The sequence below is a fragment of the Meriones unguiculatus genome, chromosome 6 (assembly GCF_030254825.1).
Source record: "Meriones unguiculatus strain TT.TT164.6M chromosome 6, Bangor_MerUng_6.1, whole genome shotgun sequence".
NCBI classification, from domain to species: domain Eukaryota; kingdom Metazoa; phylum Chordata; class Mammalia; order Rodentia; family Muridae; genus Meriones; species Meriones unguiculatus.
The window spans coordinates 59,811,108-59,831,120 of record NC_083354.1 but is presented as its reverse complement, the minus strand read 5'-3'; the positions used below and the strand labels follow the sequence as shown (position 1 = coordinate 59,831,120).

Sequence of the window (20,013 nt, the reverse complement as noted above, 5' to 3'; positions counted from 1 at the left end):
TGATGTGCACACATCACACATACATAAAGAGCACTGTCATGCACTGCTGACACACTGTGTCAAACAGAATAACTGGGACAGTCCAGCAGTTCTTTATACTCATCACAGGTCTAGCAACTGTACGTACTGAGCAACAGGCACAAAACTGTGTCCATGTAAAAGCTTGCCCACAAGTGTTTGCAGCACCACTAATTGTACAGTGAAGAAGTAGAGGGGCTGGAAAGATAGCTAAGCAATTAAGAGCATTTCTATGTTTTTGCAGAGGACCTATATGTCAGTTTGCAACTATCTGTAAGTCTAGGTTCAAGGCTTCCATTGGTTCTTACACGAAAACGCACACAGGCACACATGCATATATACACATTAAAAAAAAAAAAAAACAAGAAATGAAAAACAACTCATGTTCGCCAACTAACGAACAATAATAAGCAAAATAACCAAAACCTGGCTTATGACATAGCTTCAGCCGTCAACATGACACAGTCTATAATCATCTGGGAAGAGAGCCTCGATGAACACTGTCTAGATGAGGCTGGAGTGTGGGCAAGCCTGTGGGGGACTGTCTTGATGACAGTAGTTGATGAGGGAAGAGCCTTTGGGTCTTGGGCTATAGATAGGAGAAGGAAGTGAGCTGCACAACATGCATGCAATCCTTCCTCTCCCCTCTTGTCTGGGACTTGCCTAGCTGTTTCAGACTCTTGCTGCCCTGACTTCCCCACAATTACAGAGTGTAACTTGGAATTGTAAGCCGGGTAAATAGACTTGCTTTTGTCACAGTGCTTTTCCACAGCAGCAGGAAATGGAACTAGGATAGGATACAAGGGAATATCATGTAGCCATAAAAGGAAATGATATTCTCACCACTACCTTGATACATCTTGAAAACATTATGCTAAGTGAAATTTCCGCTTACATGAAAGGTTCAGAATAAACAAATCCACACTGACAGAACACAGATTAGTGGTTGCCTAGGACTGAAGGTGGGGAGGGAGGGAAGAAGGCAAGAGAGGCAGGAAAGGATTGACAAAGGCTTTCTTTTGGGGATGACAAAAATGTTCTAAAATTGAGTCAGGCCCACATATGTCTATATCATAGACTCAGGAAGCTGAGACAGGAGGATAGCTACAAGTTCACCATTTGGCAAGACCCTAGCTATGAAAAATAAAACAGCAAAAGAAAGCCAAGCAACAACAGCAAAAATACCAAAATGTTGTAATATTGATTGTATAACTCTGAATATATGAAAAACCGCCATACTATATTGCAAATGGGTGAATTATATCTCAACAAGGCCTTTCTTAAAAACTCATGAAGTACAACAAATAAGACAAACAAACAAAAACCTACCTCACTGGCCCACGCACGGACAGAGAACAGAACTCCACAGCCAAGACTCTGGGCCAATCCTGAGATTTGGGAGCAGGGTGAGGCTTGAAGAGCAAGAAGCCCAGCATCTGGGAGGCCTGTGATCTCAGACACCTCCCCTCCCCCTTCAGCTAGTTTCAGTGTCTGTAAAATGCCAGGCATCTGATGTACCACACAGAGTCAAGCAGTCAGATGAGATTATTGATGATACTTGGCATGGTACCAGAGACAGCAAGCATACTGTTTAAAGCTTGAAAAAGTGGCCTATGTGAAAGTGTACTGCAGAGCACAAAGACCCTTCATAAATGGAAAGTGGATTTATAATGTCACATATATACATATAATCCACATTATAACTCATTATCAGGGAGAATCCATCTTCAATAGCATATGCTACTTCCAAAAGACTCACTTGAGCTCATTACCCCACTGCTTCAGAGAGTAAAAGTTAATGGAATTCGGATGCCCGGGGGCTGGCTGTTGTGCGGCCCGGTCTCCCACCAGCTCTCCAGGGGCAGCTTCCACAGCGAGTACAGTTCTGGCTTTTTCTGCAGAAGGATTTGGGTGCTGAGAAATTATATCTGAAAAAAAAAAAAAAAAAAAAGGTAAACAACTGTCAGTTAACCCAAACTTCCACGGGAAACCTGCCATCCCAGATAAAACACTGACTTGCTACACAACCTAAGAATATCAGGCAGATATATAAAAACGTGGCCCTTGTTTGGCTTTTGTGCTCCTGAGCTCACTTTATCTTAAGAACCATGCTTCTCAAGGTCAGATTACGAGGTGCTTTATGACCACCAAAACTGACAGTGTTGTCCAGGGAGAGAAAAAGCCTAGAGTTGCCCTCTAGTCTTGTTGATGAGTAACTATGTGACAGGGTCCACACATCTTTATTGATAAGGAAAAATTTCCAAGATTAAAGTGTTGTTTAAAATAGTAAAGTGTGAATCAGCACTGTATACTCTATTTATTCATTTCTTCTAGGAAAATAGATATTATGGATATGAATGTTTTCTAGTATGTATAAACTGTGACGGCAATGAGATAAGTTTTCTCACAGCCTAACAGCTCAGTAAACTCACAGGTAAAAGCACTGATACCCAAATATGACTCAAGTTCAAAACTTTTCTTTAAAATATAAGCTTTGGGGACCGAAGAGTTGGCTCAGTGGTTAAGAGGATTGAAGTTCAGTTCCTGGCACCTACAAGGCAGCTCACAACTGTCTGTTAACTCCAGTTCCAAAAGATGTGATGCCCTCTTCTGGCTTGGAAGGGGTACTGCAGTCATGTAGCACCCAAACACACCACACCACGCCCTGCCCCCAGCCAAACACTCATACACATAAATAAAATTCTTTTGTATAAAATGCAACATCTAAAGATGTTCCAGCTTGAAATACTACAATGCCCAGGATTTACCTAAAAATAACATTTACAGCTTAAATAATATTTGCTTCAAATAACATGCTAATCATTTCAAAATTATAAAAGCAGGTATGGGTAGGAAATAAAATGTTATAAAATAATACAGTAACTGATGAAGCCATCTACCAGACATGAAGATAATACTGTTACTCATTTTGCATCATGTTTAAAGAAACCATTCTACAATCTAAACATTTTGTATTTTTCCCAGTGGTAACGTCTGAGAACAGGAATGTTTGCTAATAGAACTTCATGTTATTTCATGATAATCAACTTGGTCTACATGTCTTTGTTGTTTTGAAACAAAATCCCAAATGTCTGATTTTACCAATATAGACTTAGGAGCCAGATTCTGGAGTAAAAGCCTACTAGCTCAGAGAGGCAGAGAAAGCACCCAGCTGACCTTCCTACTCAACCGATGTCCCAGAAGGAGAAAAAGCCCTTTCTCCTTCTCTACATCGTCCCTCCTTCCTGTGTTTTCATATGTTTACTCCCTGTGAACTGGTTGTTTGCTCCACCTCTTGACATTTGGTTGGCTTTACTTAGCTATTGTTTACAGAAAGCTCTTGGGTTAAAGGTGTGTACTAGGGCTGAGCCACACCACAACAACAGGTTTTTCTAGTTCACAATCTCAGGGTTCAGAATGTGATCAAATATCCTGCAACATGTCTTTTTAACAAAATATTTACAATATTAATACAAAAACACAATTAGAGTAGAACTGCTAGCCACCGACAGCCAAGAAGAAAATTAGTTTCTAATTGGACTAGCATACCCAAGGGCTGCTTAGGACTGGTCTCCACAAAAGACTGATCAAGATATCCTGGACAGCAGTAATTCTTAGAAACAGATGTCCCACTTGGGAATCCTTTGCATGGGCTTTCACTTTATAGGCAGCTCACCACCTTGACTATTGTGTCAGTGGAAAAGGCTCCACTGAAAGTATCCTGAGTGTGACAGGAATAAGGGACTGCTTTCTGTCAGGGGGAACAAGACACAGGCTATGTGTATGTTATCATGTCTTAAGCACTAAGAGAATAGTACCAATGACACAGAGCTGTTACCCTAATGGAGAATTCTTTCAGGAAGGTCAGCATGGAAAGCTCCCAGTCACCACAGAACACATAAAGTCCTGGTAGTCAGACCCTCACTCTGGGCTTAAGCGTTACAGGAGACATCTGGGGACTGCTGGAGAGGGAGAGGGGTAGGCAGAGTTGCCCTCTGCACTTAAATGCTGCGGTCCCCTTTAAGACTTCATTTGGAAAGAGTATCTAATAAGCAAAATCGAAAAAGTTCACATACCACTAATTCAGCCCAAACTTTATCTACTGTGTCAGGACACTAAAACCCTGAGCCAGGGATAACAGTCACCTGCCTTGGCAGTGGTCAGAGGCTAGGAAGCAGAGGAGACGCTGCTCAGAACCTCACAGCCAAAACAGCGAGCACTCACCATCCCCAAGTACTAGCGTTAGTCCACGGGCTCATAGAGATGGAGGCTCTACACTTTACTTCAGAGGAAGGCAGCGCTGTCCCACAGACTTCCTGAAGGCTGGTCTCCTACAGGCCCAGCTTGAGTAAGAGCACGGCAGTTCTAAGCCTAGCCAGGAAGTAAGCAACCAACTGAGCTCCTTGCTACAGTCAGCAGGTGCAGTATCCTGTGTGGGCTGGCAGTGACGTCATGAGGCCCCTCAGGAGCAGGGGCTGTCACCTTCGGATGTGGTGAGCTACCTATTACCACAAAACCCCTACGGCTTGCAGCAACCCACAGTCCACCCAGGAAGGACTTTAGAGGAGGGGGAGGGGAGGGGCAGAAAGGGTCTTCAGGCAGATCATGGAAGAACACACTGCAAAAATTATTTCTACTGGGACTTGTTTAGAAACAATCTCCGAAAGTTACCACTTTACCTGGGGAAAAAAAAAAAAGAAAAAAAGCAATTTCCTAGCTGAGTATGTATATTCATTTATTTATTTGATTATTAATTTTTATGTGTTTAAGTACTTTATCTGCATAAGTATGTTTACTATGTGTATGCCTGATACCCATGGAGATCAGAAAAGGGTATCAATTCCCTCGGAACTGGAATTACGGATGGTTATGAAACCTCATGTGGGTATTGGGAACTGAAATCAGGTTCTTTTGAAGAGTAGCAAGTGTCTTTAACTTCTAAACCATCTCTCCAGCTCCCAGTTTATTTTTATGGTTATTGCAGTGTCAGTTTGTTTTTGTCTGTTTTTGTGGAGCTGCCGGCTTCTCTTCAGTGTGCGCCCTAACATTAGGGTGTAGGGAGCCTATGGAAGAATAGGGGTGGGGCTGCTTAGGCCATGTCCTTTGTCTTGCAACTGCAGTGGGAAAGAAAATCTGCCTTGGAAGGTGTCCTCTGTTCTTTTTAGGCATTTTCCGTGCCTGATGAAACCTTGGAAGGAGCTTAGACTGCGACTCTGCCCTTCCCGGGCTCTATTCCATGGCAAGCCCTTGGATGTCAGTGACCGGAGGCAGTCTCTGCTCCCCTGAAATGCTCAGTTTCCAGTCAAAGCTCTCCCACTGGAGTGCCTACACTCACCTTGCCAGAGACCCCTGTACGCAGCAAAGAACATGCATGTCCCAGAGAGTTTCCATGGGGAAGAACACTGGGAGATGGCCGTTCACCCCACTCCAGTGTTGGAGAGCAAGGAACTGGCATCACCATAGTAGGTAGGGAAGAACTGGATACACTTAATGAGGATTAGGATCTTGTGCTAAAAGACAGAACTCCACCACAGAGCTACCATCCTAGCTGCCGAAAGACTTTTGAATGAAACTGAGTTTCGATCTAGATTGGGAAGGGGTGAGTAGCCAGAAGGAGCAGGGTTATCTTCGTAAAACTGCCGTTTCCATGGTGAAACAGGCCACGGGGTTCTGAGAGCCCCCAGGTTGGACCAGCCTATGTGCCTAAGTCAAGGATGGACCATCTGTCCATGTTCCCCCCTAAAACATAGCCTGAGACCTGATTCACTGATATCAAATAACTAACACCTAGCCACAGAACGGCTCAAGTGAAATGGGTAGCATGGCTGGCTGAATGCCTAATGACAGTAATGACATTCTTGTTATGAGGCAAGAATGGCTTCCTGTGGGCTGAGGAAACAAAGCAGGAGGTGGCAGAGGCCTTCACAGTTCTCAATGAACTGATGCTTATGGTTCCTCCTGGCTTCTCTCTTCCTGCTGTTTCCTGTTAAGTCCTCTGAATTAGGAGGGGTATACCAGACTCAGCTTCTGTCGATTCACTCCCATTCCTCCCTGCTCTTCAGCAATCTCAGCCCCAGCTGCCATCTATAGTCGTGGAACCCCTGCCTTCACCTGTACAGACTCAAACCTACAGCCAGGTTCCAGATACTTCCATGGGACCAAACCCTGGCCAGTCCCGGGCAGTTTCCTTTCAAAGGTTCCTCCTCCGGGCTTCCAGAGGCTCCTGCACACAGAGCTGGATTTTCACTCCATGTATCATCTCCCCCTTGCCCTCTCGCCCACAGCCTGACTTCCAAAGAACCTGGCTCTGAGAACATCTTGTTTCCTTAAGGGGATGTTGGGATGTGCTGAACCATGGCAATACAAGCCTCTTAGAGACAACACTGCTGACCACCATGGCTCATATGTAAAATACTGCAGGGTATTTCATAGCATTTCACAAACAGGGTAACAGAGACACAACTGTGATCACTGCACAGGACTGTGGCATTAGAGGACGGAGCATGACTACTGCGGTGCTAGTGGTAGCTCTCTGCCCACCCATAGGCCTCCTTGCAGCCCAAAGGTGGTTCTCGGCCTGTGGGCCACGACCCCTTCTGTGGTGGTAGTGGTGTTGAACAGCCCTTTCACAGGGGCCAACTATCAGATATCTTACATATCAGATATTTACCTTATGATTCATAACAGTAGCAAAATTACAGTTATGAAACAGCAACAAAAAAAAGTTGATGGTTGGGGGTCACCGCAACACAAGGAACTGCATTAAAGGGTCGCAGCATTAGGAAAGTTGAGACCCACTGGCCTAGAGGGACCCCTGCCCATGCTGCTGAGTCCTCCTGCTCTCAGGGAGCCACAGAAGGTGTGACGGTTACAGGAGGTGCTGTGCATCTACAGAGGAAGTGTGTGGTCACCTCAAGCTGTTTTCACAATTTTCTTACGAAATACCACCCATATAAAGGCAGCCTGCCTGAGGTACAGTCACCTCCCCTGGACTAACTCACACGGTGCGGGGCAGAGAAGATAGGGTGGTAAGTATTTTCACATGGCTGATTCCCAAGAAGTCTTGCCATGAGCCAGGTCCTACCAAGAATGAAGTAAACAAGTGGACTGGACATCTAGATTCCATATTAAGTATGTGGATTCTCAAATGCTATGAAAACCTGCAGGCAGACCCTTGATTCTTAAAGGCTATAAAGATCTCTACATGTAGACAGTTGTTCTGCATCCTTCCAAAGTAATAATTTGAAGCTAGGTCCTTATCCAACAGACAATGGGGAACGGTGTTTGAGGCACATCTTAGAAGCCAGGCTGTGAAGGAATAACAGAACACATAAAGAGACACAAAGTCACCCCCCTCTTTAACGCCTGACTGAAAACTGAAAAACCTTACTATAAAGGCACAAAATATAGAAACACAGGCAGTTATGCGCCGGTGCCAGCTCACAAGCAGCTGTTCATGCCAGCTTCTCAGGAGCCTATGGTCTTAACGGCCATGTGCCCAGCTGAAGTACTCAGCTCCCCCTATTCCCTTCCAGGGATCTGATATAGACACGAGGAATAGCCATGTGAGAGTCATTGCTAATAAGAAGCTGAAGGCTTCTGTGGAAGCGTCCTCCTGCGATATGAGGAGACAGTGAGCAAGAGTCAGAAAGTTAGTCCTAAGAATGGGCCAGTTGGACGTGGCTGAGGATGGAGAGCTCTAGCTTTGACCTGTCTGTGAGAAAAATTAATAATGTTCTTGTTAATCCAGTTTCCTATTAAATGCAGTGAAACACCTATTCATAACCACATTATCAGGTGTGTGTGTGCGCGCGCGTGGGTATTTTCTCTACCCTTGGCAATGAGCTTTTCCTTTCAATCCTTGCAATATGGACAGTGGCCACACTTCACTTGCACGCCACAGTGTACTCCTGTAGTCGTGGTAAGTGGCCTGCTAAGAGCCCGACGACCAGTAGATATCAAAGCCTTCAAGCCAGGCCCACAAGGCTTCCAGGCAGGATCACCTTCCAAGATTAACACTTGGCTCTCCATGCAAAGTGTAAATTCTTTCTGGCCTTCTCCATGCTGACTTTGGGTGCCTGGAGGGTCATGATGGGTGGACACTCAGACTAGAGATGAAAGTGTTCAGCTGGGAGAGGTGACTGGGTGACTAGGGGACAACAGTAGGACAAGTTTTATATTTCACGCAAATCAGTGTTATGAAAACCAGTCATCTTTCATTCAAGCTAAGGTGGGCCATTAACCATAGCATGGCTACAGAATATTACAGGACACTGCTATATAACCACAAAATTTATCTTTTAGTTTCTCCCTCTGACGATGAAATGAAGGCTGAAACACAGCCTTCTCTTTAGAAAGACTTATGTGTGTATGTCATTGTGTATATGCCATGTATGTATAGGTGCTCACAGAGACCAGAAGTGGGCACTGGATCCCCTGGAAATGGATTACAGGTAGTTGTGAGCCAACTGACATGGTTGCTGGGAACAAACTGAGGTTCTCTGGAGGAGCAACCAGCATTCTTTTTTTTTTTTCCCTTATCTTGCTTTTTATTTTTATATTATATATTTTTATTTATATATATTTATCTTTTTATTTTTATATTATATATTTATTCATTATATATTTCATTAAATATTCATTATATTTAATTCATTATATATTCTGATTGAAGACCCCTCCCTCAACTCCTCCCAGTCCCACCCTCCCTCCATCTTCTCCCATTCCCTTCCCCTAGGGAGTTCTCCTCCTTTGCCATCTGTCCATAGCTTATCAAATCTCTTTAGGACTGTGTGGATCCTCTTTCTCTGTGGTGTGGCAAGACTGCATTGCCAGGGGGAAGTTGATCAACAATCATGCAACTGAGTTCATGTCAGAGATAGCCCCTGCTCCCCTTACTCGGAGCTCCACATGGACACTGAGCTGCCAATCGGCTACATCTGAGCAGGGGGTCTAGTTCCTCTCCATGTATGGTCCTTGGTTGGTGCATCCCGTCTCTGCAGGACTCCCTGGGCTCAGATTTTTTTTTTTTTTTTGCTTTGTTGGTTTCCTGCAACAAGCATTCTTTTTTTAAAATTAAATTTTTATTTATATTAATTATTGTTTTATTTGCTTTGTATCCCAGCTGTAGCCCTCTCCCATTCTCTCCCAATCCTACCCTCCCTTCTTCCTTCTCCTCTCTAAGTCCACTGATAGGGAGGTCCTCCTCCCCTTCCATCTGACCCTAGCTTATCAGGTCTCATCAGGACTGGCTGCAATGTTCTCTTCTGTGGCCTGGCAAGGATGTTACTCCCTTGAAGGGGGGGCAGGGATCAAAGAGCCACTGAGTTCATGTCAGAGACAGTACCTACTTGGATACTGAGCTGCCATGGGCCACATCTGTGAAGGGGTTCTAGGTTATATCCATGAATGGACCTTGGTTGGAGTATTAGTCTCAGAAAAGACCCTCGAGCCCAGATATTTTGGTTCTGTTGCTCTCCTTGTAGAGCTCCTGTCCTCTCCAGGTCTTACTATCTCCCCTTTCTTTCATATGATTCCCTGAACACTGCCCAAAGTTTGGTTATGAGTCTCAACATCTGCTTTGATACACTGCTAGGTAGAGTCTTTCAGAGGCCCTCGATGGTAGGCTCCTGTCCTGTCCTGTCCTCTCCTTCTTCCAATATCCATCCCATTTGTCTTTCTGAGTGAGGATTGATCATCTTACCCAGGATCCCCCTTTTTGTTTAGCTTCTTTAGGGGTACAGATTTTTAGTATGTTTATCCTATCTTATATAGGTCTAGTATCCACTTATAAGTGAGTATATACCATGTGTCTTTCTGCTTCTGGGATATCTCACTCAGGATAATCTTTTCTAGATCCCACCATTTGCTGCAAATTTCATGATTTCTTGAAACAAACATTCTTAACCACTGAGCCATCTTGCCAGCCCCCAGTCTTCTTGACTTTCTACTCTAGAATTTTTTTCTTGTTTTCGTATTTATTGAAAATATGACAGAACAGATTTAAACAGCTCCACATGGTGTTTTGAAATTCATCCCAACTGTAGGATGAGTGACCCGCAAGTTGGAGAGACTACCGAAATCCAAGGTTTAGCATTTCCTTGGTGTCTGGATCTACCTAAATGATCTCCTGAGCTAGAGCTGAGACTTCAGGAGCATAAGTATCTCTTCTTTCTCTCTTCTTCCTGCAACCTGATAGTGATTCCTCTCACAGGACCTCTCTGAACCCACTTCATTAGATTCATGACACAGCTGTCTATCTGGTTGTGGAGTTTCTTGCTAGGGATAATGGCAAGCTCTTGCACACACACTTGTTGGTGTGGAAGTCATTATCCAGGCATATGTAGTATTTCTCAATGATGACCTGGACTGCCTTCTTCACAGCCTTGGTGCCCACACGGCCTATGTTGACGGATCTCAGTAAAAGAGCTCTACTCTAGAATTTTTCGCTTTTTAGATAGCTATGGGTTTTAAAGCTATTTAGAATTTCGAAGCTATTTAAGGTTAGTCATTTCTATACACACCATTTTCAAAACTCCACTGTGCTTTAGGTGAAAATCTCACATTTAAGCCAGCCAGTAGGCTCTCCCAGTTTGTTCCAGGGCTGGCTGGGCCTCCAGGTTTGGCTTGGCTGACCCCTGCAGCCCTACTGACCTGCAGCAGTGTGGAAAGGGCTCTTCTCTGACTCTTCCATTTCATCTCCCTTTCTGTCCCTTTACTGGCTGAATCCTGGCCATCGTGTCCTTAGAGAGTCCCCCAACAACCCTGCGAAGGGCCCAGGTTGCCCCACATTTCCCCTCGCTGACACTTCCTGCATGTCTCTGCATAAACATTCTGGCTGATGGGGACACTTGAGGGGAGAAATTTGGGCCCACCTCAGGCACTTGTTGAATGAACAAATAGCATGGCACAAACTAAATTCCCATAGCTAGAATCCCCAAACCAGAAAAGGGAACCAAATGTTAGCTAAAGATGCTTCTTCTGGCTTCCCAACCTAACCATTCTGGTTTGCAAGGAGGCAGGAAAGACATAACAGAGGGACTCCAAGACTAGGTGCTTCCAGTTTGCCCCCCTTTCAGCTACACATCTGAGTCCTTGCTTGAGAGGAGTGATCTATGTCCCCAGAGTGAAAGCAAATGGAGTATCTTTAGTGAAAAAGGCATAAGCCACCAGCATGGAGGCTCTACGTGGCTTTATAGTTTCTTTCCAGGGTCCCGAGTGATCCTGAAACTGATACAGAGCTTCTTCTCATGGAAAGAACACTAATGGTGGCTTCTGAATACTTCAGTCTATTGGCTAGGAGCAGAAGCAGGAGGATTAGGAGTTTCAGGTCATCACTCAGTTTCAAAGTGAGTTTGAGGCTAGCCTGGGCTACATGAGACTCTCTCAAAAATCTACAACAAAACAAAACAAAAATAAAGATGCAGCTCAGTTGATACAGTGCTTGCATACCATATTCCAGTGTCCCATAAACCAATGTAGTAGTACAAACGTGTAATCTAGCACGGGGAGGTTGAAGCAGGAGGATTGGGAGTCCATGGCTAGCCTACAGAATCTGCCTCAAAAGAATGAAAATAAAAATTAATTAATTAAAAAAAAAACCGTGCCTCAGGAAACAGTAAGCCACTTCTAAACCAGAAGGGGCCATGCTCTTGAATATAAAGGCTTCCTCTCCACTCTTAGGAAAATTAGAGTGTTAAGACTCCATGACAAGGGTTCCTAGAAAAACATCCACAGGTACAAACATGCAATATCCTCTCACTGACAAGATAGACAGTCTACTAAAAAAAAACACCTAACTGGGAAAAGCAAGGCTGGCAAATCCGAGAGTGTAAGATAGTGACTGAGTCCAGAGAAAGCAGCTACTATGTGCTCAGAGACCACATGTCACTCTCTTGCTTAGCTGAGCAGAGGGTCTCACATGCTTTATGGAGTGCAGACCACAACTTTCCACAGAAGTGCTACAACAAACCTTGTGGTGGTTTCAATTTTAATGCGCATTCTTTTGTAGTGTTAGTACAGGCTAGGCACGGTGTCACACACCTTTAATCCTGGCACTCCAGAGGCAGAGGGAGGCAGATCTCTATGAGTTTAAAGTTAGCTTGGTTTACATAGTGAGTTCAGGCTAAACAAGGCTACATAGTTAGATCCTGTCTCAAAAAAATAAAAAACAAAACCAAAAAACAAACAAACAAAAAAACCCAACCAAACCAACCAACCAAACAAACAAAAAACCCAAAAAACCAACAAAACAAAATAAAAACTAGGAATGCTAGTACAAGCCTGGCAAGATATCTCAGTGAGTAAATGTGCTTGTTGCTGAGGATATGATATGATTTGGATTCATCTCCGGGACCCACATGGTAAAAGGAGAAAAGTGATACCTGAAAGTTGTCCTCTGACCTTTATATATTCTCACCATACCACATACAGGGGCACACATACACACACGTGTGCAAATATAATTTTAAGTGGCTAATACAATGCCCTGGCCATTTTAGAGCTCATTTCAGGGCTTAGGAGCTCCAGGCTTGTTGTAACAAGCTAACAGACGGATGCCACAAAAAGCAGCCTCAGCCTATAGCCTTTGGAGGGGGAGAGGTAGGTCAGTAAGATGGTTTGCAAATAACTGACTCATTCTTTCTAGAGGGCTCAATACAATTAACAGTCATGAGAAGATCATGGTGTCTAGATTTTGCTTTTCAAGTATAAAAGCACATTCTCACTTGGGTGCTAATGGCCAGGACTTACTAGAACCTATGAAAATGCCATGAAACTGGAATAAAACAGAATCAGTGCTTGGCTGTTAAAGCCTTCCTAAGAATACTAGAAAATAACCAATGGAATGCCACATTCAAAATACAAAGCTTCAGAAAGTTGGTCCAAACATGAATACAATGAATACATAAGTGAGTGTACCTCATCTTTAATTATGGCAGGAAGTGGGCTAGCCTTGTAGTCAAATATGCTTGGATCCTTGCCTGGCCACCCAGGCTAGTACTAGCTTGAAAATGGCTGTCCCTGGAGCACTTGGCATTATGGACTGCAGTACATTCATAAAGGATTAACATTGTTTTCACTCTGAGTTCATTTTCACCCACTGCTAATTTGAGTTGCTGTGTCAAACAGCTATCTACCTGAAAGAACAGATATGGAACCTTCTACCTGTGTCTTACCTGTGTTGTCTCTGGCTACAAGCCCCTTAGGAAAATCCCCTAGAGTTGGGGAAGTCCCACTGTCCCACTTCACCATGTCGAGGCTGTTGCAATACTCCCATCTTTTCTGCTGAAGCTCCTGTAGCCAGTAAGTCATGAGCTCACGATTAGGAGCCTAGAACGAGGGAGAGGAAGCATAGTTATAACCACCAGTAAAATAAAGGGCTAAAAACCGTCTGTGTACAAACTGTGCATATGGAAGAGAGCAGATTAAGGCGACAGCAACTAGGTTGCCTAGGAGAACATAATCGTAAGACCTTGCTGCTGAAAAACCAACTACACGCTTTAGATACACAGAAATGAAGCTGAACAGAGCCGAAGCATTCTTCCTGCTTTCTAGCTTTCATTTTTTCTGAGCCAGGCAGCTTGGGAGAAAAGCCATCAACAGTGTTATCCAGATGTGACCCCCGAGAGGTACACCACCAACCTGAAAGGTACAATAGGCTTACTGGTACAACTCTGGCATGATTACAATAGGTGTAACCAACTACTTTTTGTTAGGCTTTGAGGCCTGCTCCACAGTGGGGAACCCATGCTGAGTACTATAAACCTAGTCAAGAGCCCCTTGCGGCACTCATAGGCCCCAGAAAGGAATCTACTACTATTGTTTTGCACATATATTAAACTGCCTTCCAAACACTCATATGTATACCTGCAGATTAGTGCAGCTCTCAGCCTTGGTCAGAGAAACTTCCTACAGCTGTGGGCGGCAGTTAATGAGGGAGCACAGCTGTCCAAAATACCAAGAGTTGGTGATGGGGCTGTACTCAGCCCTAAACAGAATATCTGAATCACCCTCTGGCTCAGACAGCATCGTATGTTGAAGAGGGGGTGGAGAGAACATTAAGCACCAGAGCCTAAGGAAAGATGCCACAAAAAGACATGGATGGTGGGGCTCATGAGGCCCCACACTTACTGGGGCTTTCCTCAGAGGTGCAGTCACTGAGAAGTTGCGCTTGCTCCAGTAAATAATCTCCTGCCCGTGCTCACCTAAGTAACTCTAAACTTGGTGGGTCACACACAAAGAGACATGAAGAAGGGTTTCAGCAGGAGAGGGAGGGGGAAGAGAACCGCCGGGGCAAAGATGACTAAACTCACTGTCTATACACATATACACGCATATATGAACTTGTCAAAGAATATATATATTTAAAGTAAGGCAAGAGCAGCAGAATGGCTCAGCAGGTGAAGCCAGGTAAGCCTGGAGATCTCCGTTTGATCCCACATAAAGTTGGAAGGAGAGATCCAACTCCCAAAATTTGTCCATTGCACCACTGCATGTAAGCACTCTCTCACACACATCACAGATGCGCAGAAGCACAATAATACTTGAGACAGACAGACAGACAGACAGACACAGACACAGACACACACACACACACACACACACACACACACACACACACACACACACAGTTCAGTCATAGACTAGTAGCTCTTGCTTTGTGATCAAACAGCCATTCTAACATGAGGATTTTAACCTAATGGGTAAGAAATTGTGTTGAAATTTAAGCTTGGAGAATGATGGCATCTAACACTTTCCTCCAAGAGTTTAGGAAGGACGGGCAAGTCCCCTGCTCTTCTGCTCTAAACTTATAAAAATTCCACCTCAAGAAACCCAATCTAAGTAAGCAGGGACAGTGTACTCGCCAAACAGCCAGTCACATTTAAACTCTGCCACCACCTGGGAGTATTCAGAGAAAACCGCACAGTGTAAGCAGCTGCCACACCCCGTTAGCATCGGTGTTAGCTGCTCCCTCAGTTTCTGAGACAGGGTTTTCTATGTAGCTGTGGCTGCTCTTGAAGTCCCTATGACCATACTGCCTCAGGCTCCAAACTTCTGAGATTATGTGTATGTCTACTGTACTCAGCTTAGAAAGGTTAATATTTTATTTTGTAGTACCGAGTGTCAGCAAAGGTATAAAGCAATTAAGCTTTCATAAGCTGTGACAGACGCAGACAGCGATGCAACTACTTTAAGGAACAGCTTGGCAGCTCCTTATAAAGTTAACTGTACAATCATCAAGTGGCACCGTGGCCTCACTTCTCACAGAGGCCCAAGAGGAATAAAGAGTATGTTTACACAAAAGCTTGTGTGTGAACATTATAGAGGCTTCATTCACAGCTGCCCCAAACTGCCGACAACCCCAAATCACCACACATCATCTGAGGGGTGGATAAACATTCTGTCATAAATACACAACAATAGGAGCAAACTATGGATTTACAGAACATGTGAATATTATATACATATTGCTAAGCGAAAGAAGCCAGATCACAAAGGTCACATATTATGTCTTCAAACAATTAAAAAAGTGCAAACCTAGAAGGACAGAAACAAACGTGGGGTTTCTAGGCTTGAGAATGAAATAGGAACTGTCAACAAAGGGGCAAAACTAGAGAAACAGGGATGATAGAATTATCCCATATTACAACAGTTATGGTAGAGTCATGATTGTATGCATTGGTCCAAGCCCATAGAACCACATATCTGAAGAGTGAATTTCACTCTGTAATATAAGTACATTAAAAGTAAATCAATTGAGGGCCGAGGAGATGGCTCAGCAGGTAAGAGTTCTTGCTGCATTAGCATGAGGACCTGAGTTCGAAACTCTAGAACCCATGTAAAAAGCCAGGCATAGTCATTTATGACTGCCTGAAACCCCAGCACCATGACAGAGGGGACAGGATAATCAAGAGAGCTTGCTGGCTACCGGTCTAGTCAGTAAGAAACCCATTTTCTCAAGTGGATAAGATAGAATGTGATAGAGTAGAACATCTAATGTCCTCCTTCAGTACATGCACAAGCATGTAAGCCCACAAACATAAATGTGCATATACTACACACATCACACATATGTATATGCACATATAATCAAGATACAAGGGAACCAAATTATGGACTGAGCTGCAAATAAACGCAGCGTTGGCCACTTAGCTCCAGGTTGGCCTCCTGCAAGAAGAAAAATGCTAAGTCACAACTGTGGGGACTCCAGACTTCAGACACAGGGCTTCCCAGGTAATGCATGGCAAACAGGTGTTCTCTACAACAATGCCAGGCTTGACTCTAGCCTTGGGCTCTTCTGTGCTAACGTTTGCATACCTGGGCCCAGGTAAAGAAAACAGAGTACTACAGTATCTCTGAGCACTTATGGAAAATTCTTTCAACTATCAGCCAAGCACTCCTTTCATGTACTCATTCAACAACCTTTACTGAGCACCAGTCAGCTATCAGAACTGGAGTCCTGCCCACTGGGAAGAAAGAAAACCAATCAGTTGTTTCTACTCGAGGTGGAGAGCTTTGAGAAACGGCACAGGTGAGGTAACAGCTCTCTAAAGGACCCCTAGGCACACAGCTTAGGTGAAGGGAGGGAAAAGGAAGTCATAGATTAAGACCTGACCACCCGAGGGCTTGGAAATTTTAGAATACAGTGTTTTAGACAGAGGCAACAGGAGGAAAATGCTTATTTCAGCTTACATGTCCATCACAGGGAAAGCTAGGGCAGAAACCTGGAGACAGGGGTAATGCAGAGGCCCTGGAGGGGTGCTACTTACTGGCTTGCTCCTCATGGCTTGCTCAGCCTGCTTTCTTATAGAACCCAGGACTGCCGCCTAGATGTGGTCAATCAGGCATGCAAAGTTGCCCTGAGATGGTGATTAATGTGGGTTTGCTGCATTTTAAAAAGAAATCTAGAGATGAGGGCAGGAAGATGGTTCAGCGTAAACCACTTGCAGTGTAAGCAAGAGGATCAGAGTTCGACTCTTGAGAACCCATGTGAAACCCATGAAAAGGAGATTACTGCTTGCAATCCCAGCAGTGGGGAGGCTGGGACAGGATTCTTTCCCAGAGAAGGCTGGCTCACCAGCTAGAATCTGTGAGCTCGGGGCTCAGTGAGGGATCCTGCCTCGATAAACTAGAGTGATCAAGAAAGACATCTGATTCAGCCTTGAGCCTCCACAGGCACATGCGTGTGTATGCATACATACATGTATATGACATATTCACAGAAAATCTAGGAATTAATCCGACATGATATGTCTGTTGATGTGTACAGTGCTGTCAGCTGTGGTCAGAGAAGTTTCATATTTTGCAGCGCACAGCAGTGATTGCAAAGACTCATAACCTGTCCAAGTGTTGAAAATAAGTGACTATAGAAAATGCAAAGCAAGACATGAGATGTTTATCTTACACCTTCCAACATTCAGGGAGTCATGTAAAAGAAGGAGCAGAAAGACTGTATGATCCAGAGAATGGGTGAAGTGCTAGTTATTTTTCTCTTGTTCTCTAAGACATAGGCTGAACTTGCTGGTCTCATTGGATCTAAGAATTTTTCTCTTGTTCTCTAACACACAAGCTGAATTTGCTGGTCTCATTGGATCTAAGAATTTGGTGCCCTGAACATAGATGAGAGGGCAAATATGTGCCTGGTTTCCTAGGTTCAGTTGTTGATGCTATCTCAAGAATGCTCCAATGCCAGTTGAAATACAACACTGATTCATGAAAGATGAAAACAATCATCTTGGGAAACCACCCTGGTTGTCTCCTATATAGCTCGATGGTTGTGAGAGGTAGAAGCAGACAGGGCTGTGTAGGCACAATTCTGGCATGGCAGCCATCTACTGCTTCTAAGGGCCTTGACATGAAACGCCCGTTCAGAGAAGGAAGCATGGCGTGCCTCATTCAGTTGAGGAGGAACTGGTCTTGACAGCTGCCCATGAAGTGCCATGTGATGCTCCAGCTGCTGCCACAAGTTCCTGTGCCTAGGCCACCTCAGCACTGAGTCCAGAAGCCCACTCTCACATCGATGAGTCAGGTCCTGGCCCTCTGTTCCCTCTCATGGACCTCAGGACCAACCTCCCTCCAACCCAGACAGCTTTCAACTCAGTGTCCAAAATCATACCACACTAAATCATTTCATTCCAAGGATATTGGTTTCAGAAGAAATTTACTTTTTTAACGAAATAAAACAAAACTAGAAGTGGCAAAAGAATTTATTGGCCATTTTATATGTTGACAGTCCAGGTATAATGTATAGTGTATGAAACAACACTTACTGGGCCCTTTGCTTGCCTTTGTCTGTGCAAACCTTTCCAGCAGACCTCTCGTAAGGGCCCACCAAATAGGACACATGACTGGGGAGCCTGGCAGAGGACTTAGCACCAAAGCTAGGGAGTGAGGCTTCACCTGCTAGTATAGGCTCTACTTGCTACAGCCTTGCCTCGGTTTTTCACTCCCTGGGACTCCAGCCCTCCGGCTGAGAATGTTCACCTACGAAAACTGGATACACAGGGCTAGGGAGATGGCTCAGTTGAGAAAGTGCTTGTTGTCTTGTAAGTATGAGGGCCTGAGTTTGATCCCCTGAACTCACATTACAAAAAAGAGGAAGGAAAAGCAAAAGGGGAAGCAGCAGCAGCACACGCTTGTAATTGCATCGATGGGGAGGCAGCGCAAAGAGGAGCCCAGGGGCTTGTTGGACAGCCAGTACAATCTGCTCCAGGCCGAGGAGAAACCTTATCTCAGAAACAAGCAAAACAGTGCCAGTCGGTGGTGGTGTACATATGTAACCCCAGCATTCAGGGAAGTAGAGTAGGCAGATCTCTGTGAGTTCAAGGCCAGCCTGGTCTACAAAGCAAGCCCAGGACAGCCAAGGCTACACAGAGAAACCCTGTCTCAATTAAAAACAAACAAACAAACAAACAAAAACAACACAAAAACCCAAACAAACAAACAAAAAAAAAGAAAGAAAGAAAGAAAGAGAGGGAGGGAAGAAGAAAGAAAGGAAAAAGAAAAAGGTAGAAAGCACCCAAGGATACCTGCTAATACTGTCCTCTGTATAAAATATACATATGTGCAAACCCCTGACCATGTGGTAAATGTCTCTGTCTCTCTCTTTCCCTTCTCTCCTCCCCTCTCTCTTTCTCTCAAACACAAACTCACTCCACACATTTAGAGACAATAATAATTCTTTGATCCCATTCCTAGAGACTGATCCTAAGACCTCCTAAAGATGAAAAGGTAACAGTGGCATGTACATTAGAGACTGGCCAGGACCTCATCGTAACAGTTGGCGTTAGGGACATAGATCTTAAGAAGACCTAATTGACTCCTGTCGCTGAGACACTCGGAAAGCAAATGTTTTCTTCTACCCACCTAGCAACTAACAACTAGACACACGCTCACCACAATTAACATAAAATGCCCTGATGATTGGAGGTGAAACAAAAGACAGCTCTTTTTGGCATGTTAATCCACTGCTTCTCAGACTGGCTACATTCTGAATAAAGCAGTTGTAGAGATTGGGGGGGGGAGGGGGGAAGCCCAGCTATTTAACTGAGACATCCTTCATTCTATGGACTGAAAAAGTCTAGTTCAAATTCAAAACATGACAAGATTGATAAAATACATGTAAAGTTCAGTCTGAAATAGTGGGGACAGACCTCTTCCTACCATAGTCAAACTTATTATAAAGCCAGAATAATTAAAGCAAGAACATATATTTCTGGTAAATCAAAACACATGGTTAAGTATGCAAATGAGCATTTAAGTTTAAATCAAACCAGTGGAGAAAAGATTAATTACTGAATAATGGTATTGACAACCAGTCAAACATGTGGAAAGAAATAAAATCACCATGAATGACTTACATGAGAAACTTGTCATAGTGAAGAATTACCTAAAATTTGATTTGAAATTTAATAAATTGGATACAAATCATCAGATAAGTGAGTTAGTGAACTTGCTAGATTAATGAATGGAAAAAAACCCATTAAGTTACAAGAA

At 44.0% G+C, this 20,013-nt stretch overlaps 1 protein-coding gene and 1 pseudogene across 3 annotated transcripts in view; both read right to left on the bottom strand.

Moving 5' to 3' along the window:
* The window catches only part of Tbc1d2b (TBC1 domain family member 2B), a 75,994-nt gene that overhangs the window by 40,185 nt on the left and 15,796 nt on the right, over nucleotides 1-20,013 (bottom strand). For all 3 annotated transcript variants that reach the window (XM_021638700.2, XM_060385537.1, XM_060385536.1), the window contains exons 2-3: nucleotides 13,194-13,347; nucleotides 1,778-1,946 (exon numbers count right to left, since the gene is read on the bottom strand). In XM_021638700.2, the coding sequence (XP_021494375.1) occupies nucleotides 1,778-1,946; nucleotides 13,194-13,347 (323 nt within the window). The remainder of the gene's footprint in view (nucleotides 1-1,777; nucleotides 1,947-13,193; nucleotides 13,348-20,013) is intronic.
* LOC132654785 (small ribosomal subunit protein eS17-like) lies at nucleotides 8,769-10,754 on the bottom strand (annotated as a pseudogene).